The sequence below is a fragment of the Nilaparvata lugens genome, chromosome 7 (genome assembly GCF_014356525.2).
Source record: "Nilaparvata lugens isolate BPH chromosome 7, ASM1435652v1, whole genome shotgun sequence".
NCBI classification, from domain to species: domain Eukaryota; kingdom Metazoa; phylum Arthropoda; class Insecta; order Hemiptera; family Delphacidae; genus Nilaparvata; species Nilaparvata lugens.
This window is the reverse complement of record NC_052510.1, coordinates 13,036,315-13,044,914: the sequence shown is the minus strand read 5'-3', so window position 1 is coordinate 13,044,914 and position 8,600 is coordinate 13,036,315. Positions and strand designations below refer to the sequence as shown.

At 32.4% G+C, this 8,600-nt stretch overlaps 2 protein-coding genes across 3 annotated transcripts in view; one reads left to right on the top strand and one right to left on the bottom strand.

Moving 5' to 3' along the window:
* The window catches only part of LOC111056836 (sine oculis-binding protein homolog), a 32,481-nt gene that overhangs the window by 3,973 nt on the left and 19,908 nt on the right, over window positions 1-8,600 (top strand). The window contains exon 1 of one of the 2 annotated variants that reach the window (XM_039432076.1): window positions 3,312-3,450. The exons of the other annotated variant lie outside the window; for it this stretch is intronic. Coding sequence (XP_039288010.1) covers window positions 3,349-3,450 — 102 coding nt within the window. The 5' untranslated portion in view covers window positions 3,312-3,348. Of the gene's footprint in view, window positions 1-3,311; window positions 3,451-8,600 lie in introns of those variants that run through there. 2 annotated transcript variants of the gene reach the window in all.
* Window positions 2,931-8,600, bottom strand: part of LOC111056834 — a 36,504-nt gene continuing 30,834 nt past the window's right edge. The window contains exon 6 of the mRNA XM_022344245.2: window positions 2,931-3,436. The gene's annotated coding sequence lies outside the window, so the exon portion shown is untranslated. The remainder of the gene's footprint in view (window positions 3,437-8,600) is intronic.

Sequence of the window (8,600 nt, the reverse complement as noted above, 5' to 3'; positions counted from 1 at the left end):
AAATGGCTGATCCAGTGCCTTCATGATTCTACTGGAACGACTCAGAACAGAGCACTCTGACTCTTGCAATGGCGCTAATTTTCAAACTGAATGTAGTGACAAAAGCAACTATTTATTAAATGAGAAAAATAAATCTTATTTTTTAGGAGGCTGAGGGTGATACCCACTTTAGCTCTAGGATTGTGGATGGCTAATAAGGCAGATGTTTATGAGAGATGAGTGGACATAGTTTTAGGTGGGAGGTGGGTCCCGAAACACAAACCCCGGGAAACGATTTTTTCAACCCATGAATCATATTCAGGGGAGTTGGCTCAAGTAGTAGTTGGCGCAATTTTCTATTAATCTGGTCTTCAATCCAAAATATTGATAGTATCATGTATTATCACTCCAGAGAGGCAGTGTCAAAACCCAATAATTAATAAACAATTATTTATTGCGTGAATATTATTTTAAATAAGCCGTTAACAAATTCATTTCAAATGTCTAACATCTCTATTATGAAATTGCTGATTTAAATGTTCTCAAGTTACCTCAGCAATAATATAGTCAATCACAAACTGTTTTGTTTTGTCTCGCCAGCTTCATTTGCAATATTTTTTTCCTCAAAAACAACTCTTAAAAGAATACTTATTAAGATTTTATTTGGAGACACATTTACTTTGAGTACACCAGTAAAAGTCGATAGTATCGAATTCAAGTATAGATACTATCGAAAATAAAACTGGAACTATTATACACCGTACCATGAATAAAACTAGGAATAACTGGAAATCTAATCATCAACTATCTAGTTGACTAATGAATTTACAACTAACAAACTAATATTGAAATGGAATAGAATTATACTGGAACTCGATACCTCCAGTACCAAAGATATTTTCATATATCATATTGGGCCATGAGTATCACTGGAGCACTCATAGTAAAATGCAGCATTTTATTTTTATAGATTATCTCTTTCTCTATCTACTGAACCGGTATCTAGAATAAATAGTAACGAAAGAGTATATACTAATGTAACTATACCAGTTTATAATTTAATGAAAGGATTTATTTTTAATTTCCTATTCTTTCAAATGGGGATTAAAAAACAGATCTTCATTTCATACTAGTCTCAATACAGTCATGGAGAACCTTATAAAGAAATTAAATTCAGCTATTTACACTCTCTACAAATTAGTTAGGATGTCGGATAAGAAAGTTGTTACCATGGCCTACCATGGCTACTTTGAGCCCCTTTTAGTTTATGATATAGTAGCATGGGGAGCATCAATCCATGTACGTCGTGTCTTCCTTACCCAAAAGAGAGCCATCAGAGTGATGTTTCAAAAACCGCCACGCCATCCTTGCAGGGACTTATTCGTGACAGCGGGCATTCTTCCGGTTCACTGCCTGTACATTTATTTTTTGGCGAGTATGGCACTGAAATGGAGAAGTAGCTGGACGACTGGTGCAGACATTCACTCTCACAACTCACGCAACAGGGAGATCGTGAGACTGGATGCCCACAGAACCTCGTTTTTTGAGGTGAGCCCACAGCATATGGCCAAAAAAGTGTATAATGCTTTTCCAATTGAAATTCTGAAACGGTCTTCAAGAGAAAGTTAAAATTGTGGTTAAGTGAAAGATGTTTTTATGACATTGGTGAATTTTTGATTCAGTAATTACAAAACTGTGGTTAAGTAAAAACTCGAACTTTAAATTGATTGTATGATCTTTACCTTTCAAGTAATGGAGACTTTTGATTCCTCTGTTTTAGTTTCTTTAACTTCAATTCCATCTGTGATATTAAATTTGTTTCTTTTAATTATTCAGACTATATTATATGTATATTGTTGTGAAATTTGTAATGTATTTATGATTAGTATTGTTTGATGAATTGTTTAAGACCTGTGTTAATATAGTATTATATACCATGCATAACATGAAAAATAAAATTGAATTGGATTGAATAGCTCAAATAGGACATCTTATCTTTGTTTTGGTACAAATCACTTATGATTTAGTGCAGTGTTATGTTAACAGTGACTGTCATTAGCTGTGTAAGTTGTTTAATAATAAGGATTGAAATTGTGTACTTTCACCATTATTCAACTATTATCAATGAGCTTCAAGAGTTACTTCGTCAGGGGTGTCCATCCCCACCCAATATCTTCCTATAGGTGTTTTCAAGAAGAGGCTGTCAAGGTGGCTGATTGAAAGAAGCTATTACAGTGTCAATGATTTCCTTAGGGATAGCTTTGAGGGACTGTGATGACACGCCATCTTGATTATCAAGTTTAAAGTTTTTTTTTATTTTTTGACGCGATCTATCCGGGAACACCTGGCTGACGATCAAGACTTTGGATATATTGGATATCAATGATGCACTTTCCCAAATTCAGAAAAAATCAGCTTCTCCGCCCCCATAAATTGTTATCTCCGCAAAAATGTTGTCAGTCGTCAATAATCATTGTAAACACTGCTAACATTTTTTAGGACCCCTCTGATTAGTTTTTAGCCCCCCCTCCCAAGAATTTTGAGGCTGAGTTCAAATTCCCCCCTGACTTATTTAAAAATCAACTTGAATCATCTCCAGTCGTAACCAGCCATATTTTTGCAAGATGAAATCTACCATCTCACACCAATCAGTAGGTCTATCATCATCAAAAACAATACAATAATATTTGATAGTATTAAAACACAATAAAATTATCCAGTTAGCTTACCCTACATTTCATTATAACACAACTTCTTTCAACTGGAAGAGTTGAAACTAGTTGTGTTTTAATAATAGATAATTTTATAGTGTTCCTAAATTTTGTAGCAGCCCTAAGAAAAAGTAAATATTCCACACTATATAAAGTACTATATTCCAAGTCGAATTGTTAAAGCAGGCTGAACTCTTGATGTACGGTAACTAAAATGAGTTGAAAATTGAAACTGGAATACATTTTTCAAAAATTATATTTTCAGAATCTAGTATTCAATTTGCTAACAATAGGTTAAAACATAGATTTCTTATTGTCTTTGGTATCAAATCCAGAGAATCAGTGTGAAAAAAATCAGCTTTTGCATCTCAAAAGAACCACCGTTCAATTTTCCAACACACGCTTGTTCAAAGAAGGTTAGAAAGCTCAATCAAGGCGATTATCGTTCGAAATTGAATGTGGGTTCAACGTTGAGTCGTTCAGTTTCACCGTTCGAAATTGAAAAAGGGTTCGGCGTAGAGTCGTCCAGTTTCACCGTTCGAAATTGAATGAGGGCTCAGCGTTGAGTCGTTCAGTTTCACCGTTCGAAATTGAATGAGGGCTCAGCGTTGAGACGTTCAGTTCAGTAGAGAGCAGGCTCGCGAGGCGTGCACAAGTCATGGATTCGGCATCGAGTTGTTCATCACCCTCCGCCTCTTCGAGTACGTCCTCGCCGGCCGTCCAAATAAAAAAGGAGGCACCCGATCCTGATGATATTAAGGTAACCATTAGTTTCATCAATCATAATTACTGTAGCGTACATTATTAGAAAAAATTGTATTATTTCAGTACTTCCAATATCTACATCAGTTTAATACATTCAGTTTATATAGGCCTACATTGAAGGATTGTAGGAAACCAGAAACAAGTTACAAATTCTAAATACTTATAATATATTAGTATATAGTGATATTCATTTCATTCATTATGTCTATTTCATTTATGAATGAATGTGTGTTGTTGTTTCTTTGGAATACAAGTCTCTGACACAAGTGATGATGATGATGATGATGATGAATATGATGATGAATAGTTAAACGTTTAATTGAGAAGGGTATTTGAGAAGTAATAAAATAGTGTGATAAGCTCTGACAAGTAATGGAATTTTTGAGGGATAGTAAATTTACCATGAGACTTTTGAATATCAAAACCATAATAAAAGTGAAAGTTCATAGAATTATCTAGTATACTATAGTAAAGGATTGATCAATGAGAATTCACTATATTTATAGAAACATATTGTAATAATTAGATTATTATTATTGTATTGTGTGGTGGAAGACGTCTAACGACAAAAAATTTTCGTTGAGTTTATTATTTGGGTTTTCAATCAAAAATGGATTGAATTATTTCAAGTGATATAATATTCAAATTAATGTACTGACATTAATTTACTGGAATCTAAGAATGATTTGAATTGCTTCAATATAGGCTCAGGATTTTATTTATTTTTATCAATGTATGCTTTATTGATTTCAGTCACAGTAATAATTTACTACATCAGTTTCTATCATTTAATCCATTACTTCTACACTACTAGGTAAATTCAAATAGTTGATACCGGTCCCTTTTAAAGTTACTGTTCCACGATTGTAAATTTTTTTCCAATTAAACCTATTATAATTGGATTCCAAAAAAATTAATAATATATTGAATACTTATAATGTGAATATTATATTGTAGTTATATTTAAATAATATAATGTACAAGGAGGATGGTCATTGACACTCATGGGGTTAATTGATTTTATAATTAAAAAGTAGGATAAAAGTCTGTCATAACTTAAAACCAAATAACATATACAAGTTTCATTCTATGGCATAAAATTAAACACACAAATCCTTTCTTCTGCTTATATTGAACGCATTCTGCTATAACAAGAGACTTTTTACATCATTAATTTTTATTTTAATTCTTTTTCATATGACAAAGAATTAGATTGAATGAATTAGATTTCAAATGAATTAGATTGAATGAGATCGTTCCTGTACTATACTGTAGTAGCTTGAGATATTATTAAAATGAGAGTTATATCAAATGCACATATTTTGTATTGTATCACATGCTCATATGAAAATAGAAACAAGATTCTCAAATTATGTGGGAAATGAAGAGAAGAATACAGCAGATTTCAATAAAACTAATTAAGAAAAACAACTACATTTTCCAATACTCATCCATCTAAACTATCATTGACATGAAGAATAGTTTTTACTAATGATAAGTTGTATGATTTGCTTTATAAACGTGCATGAAGTTCAGATTGGAACATGTTACTCATGCCGGGTTCCAAATTACCTCTGTAGCCAAGATAGTATACTCAATATAAATGCCAAAATAGCTTGTCCAACACTTGGAAATTCACATGAATAAACTTCGGAGCATGATTTCATCTAATGATGATTTTGTAAAAGATTTTACAACTTTGATTTCATTTCCATTATCCTTTCGATTCCTTCATAATTGATAAATATAATTTGCTAAGAAAAAGACGTTAACACTTTCAAACTGAAACATTTTATGTAGATAGACTACAACACAATATGATTTAACATCAAGCAATCATCTTCATGAAGTTAGTAATTGTACAGCCTATACTTTGTAAATTCATTAAATAGTTCCTCACTCTATTGTTAATTACAGTATCCTAAACTAGAATTTTATCCAAATTATATAATACTCTACATTAGATATGCTCATAGAATTTCTTGCTATCTCCTTCCTATAGTTAAGCCGTTAAATGAGAAGGATATCATCACAACTTTTGTAATTGTATCAATAAATAAATAACTATAACATATTCTTTTTCAACACTAGACATGTCATGTCAAACTTCTACGATTTATGTTGTTACAACACTGTATTATATTATCATCATAATCATCATCATCATCATCATTATCATCATAGAGTCACTTCACTATATGGGCTACATAATCAAATTAATAAAAACAATATAAAAACTTGTAGTACCCTTTATTAAAAACTTAAAAATTTTGAAAACTATATTTTGTTTTTATTAATTTATCATCATCATACTTCATTTCACCTTCATTAATTTTAATTTTATATTGTCAATTTTTTGTGAATGTTACCATAGGCAACAGCCTTGTAACAATTGTTAATAAATATCTTATCTTAGAACTTCTCTCGATTGACATGAATCTAAACACCGTTTACGGACATTTTGGCGACTTTTCCAACCAAAATCGTTGAAGGCATATTTTGTAGAATTCTCTATTTGTACAGCCAGCTTTCCAGGAGAGAGAGGAGGCCCCGCCGGGTTATCTCAGTGTGTGTGCCGGGGTCTGCCCACTTATTTTTGGACTCAGGAAGGAAACATAACGCTCAAACATCATTTGATACGAAACACGACGCCGAGCTTCAAACTATCTCTCTCTCACTTACACCCTCTCCCAAATACTTTCTCTCTCTCTCAGCACTCGCGCGTCTATTTTGAAACGTGGTACCGAAATTCCACACCCTACCCCCTTTCGCCCTGACCACTCCCCCCTTTGATCGGCAACTCTTTGAAAACTGATTCTGACTGCAGACGCAACGCGACGCGACGCTCGCTCTATATAAACGAGCCAGTCAACTTTAAATTTGTTTTCATTTTTTTGTGGAGGAATAGGGTTTGAACCTAAATATGGCACTGATTTGTTCTAGTTGACAACTATTGAAATACATTTTTATTGCGGTTTCAAGTGATGGTATTGTCATAGAGAAAATATACCGTTAATAATTGGTCACCAATTATCAATAATTGAGTACGTTAATAATCCAATTTTGTGATTATATTTTTTATATCTTCTTAATACTGTACAAGCTCACGATCAGACAATAGTCTTGAGAGCTTCAAGTTCTTTCGTACTATTGATAGATTTATTATATAGTGTATATTATGTGACTGCATGTATGCAATTGTACAAGGAACGAATAAATTTGAATTTGAAATTTGGTCTTGAATTAGCCTATTGCTTACAATTATTAATTACTAGCAGGTAACCAATGCTCCACAAGGGTCTAGTTAAAAACTTGACTGAAATATGGAACAATTTCAATTAGTCCTGTAACCAGCCTCGGTAAATTAAGAGTCTATATGCAAAATGTCAAGTTAATTAGTCTAGTAACTCGTACGTGAGGATACGTCATTCGTGTATTTCCTATATCGTACGTGTATAAGCCAATTCTTTCCTCCATTATAATATTATAGATTATTGCATCTTACATCTTGAGGGGGGGGGAAATTCATAGTATAATGCATAGAATGTAGAATTTGTAGACTGTAGAATGTATAAAATGCAGGATGCATCTCAAGTGTAGCATATATTATTATATTAATTAATTTGAAATGAAACTTAAACATATTTTGTGAAAGCTTATAATATGTTGAACAAATGAATAAAAACAATATAAAACTTGTAGTACCCTTTTATTAACAGGGGGATCGTTTATATTAATTAATTTGAAATGAAACTTAAACATCTTTTGTGAAAGCTTATAATATGTTGAACAAATGAATAAAAACAATATAAAACTTGTAGTACCCTTTTATTAAAACATTTTAACGACTATTGTTTCGACCTACTTTGCCCATTTTCAAGTTAAAATGTTTTAAAGTTTTTAAAATTGTTTAATAAAAGGGAACTACAAGTTTTATATTGTTTTTATTAATTTGAATAAAGTAGCCAATATAAGTGAAGTGATTTTATGTTGAACAAATTTCATTAAACTCATCCATCTATCTAAGTTTATTCACAAACTCAATATATAAATTATGTATGTATACTTGAGTACTAAAATACACAATGAACCAAAAAAGTGTAAGTTACATAATATTATTAAAAAATCAATAATAATTAGATTTTGTGTCAAAGTACAATTATTAATATTGAGCTCCCACTTGAGTGTATCAAATTTCTTAGAAATGTATATTTTTGTCTAATGAGACTCATTCTTGTGAGGCAATACTAAAATAAACTTCAGGAATCCTCAATCATATTCTATGAATTATAAAGGAATCTAAAATACTGTGTGGATTTCAAACTCAGTGAAATCTAAAATGCTGTGGCGATTTCAAATTCTTACATCTTTTAGAAATGGAAGAACCACTCTTACAAATGAATTCCCACTAATTAAAAATATACCTACTAATTTTCTCCACACAATCTCTTGTTCTAGTATATAATAACACTACTCCCAGAACGAGTATTGATCCAGCCCAGCTCACATTACAGCAAAAAGTACGCCTAATGAAAAGCATCTTTGTTATTGAAATTGGGCCACAGTGTTATTATTATACTCTATAACAATTTATGTCGAAACGGGAGCCTCCCTCCCCTCTCACCGTCCCACCCTCCCGAAGAGTAAAGCCAGAAACTGATGGAAATGACGAAGAGCGAGATAATAGATAAGAGAAAGATAGTCTATAGACTCTTAGTAAGAGATGGTTAGTAGAAATAAGAGAAAGGAGGGATAGAGTTTCGTTTTTGAACGCTCGTGATACTCGATACTAACGTATAGAGTTTCGGTTGCGCGTTTACTCACACACTCACACACATAAACACACACACACACACACACACGCGCCGCGCAGCGATCGATGCTCTGGCGTTCCTCATTTGTAATTCTTGTTTTCATGTTTGATTAGTTTTCATCGATCTTTAGAACATACATTCTCAAAGAATAAATTTATAAATCCTGAAACTCGCTTGTTGAATTTGATACCCTGGTAGTGTATGTTGTAACTTGTAATACCGATGCAACTGGATACTGTGGATAACGTTTCACAAGTTTCGGTCGACATGCAATAAAACAATCGGGTCTCAAGTTGTTAACAATACTTGTGGGTCATAATTTATTATTATT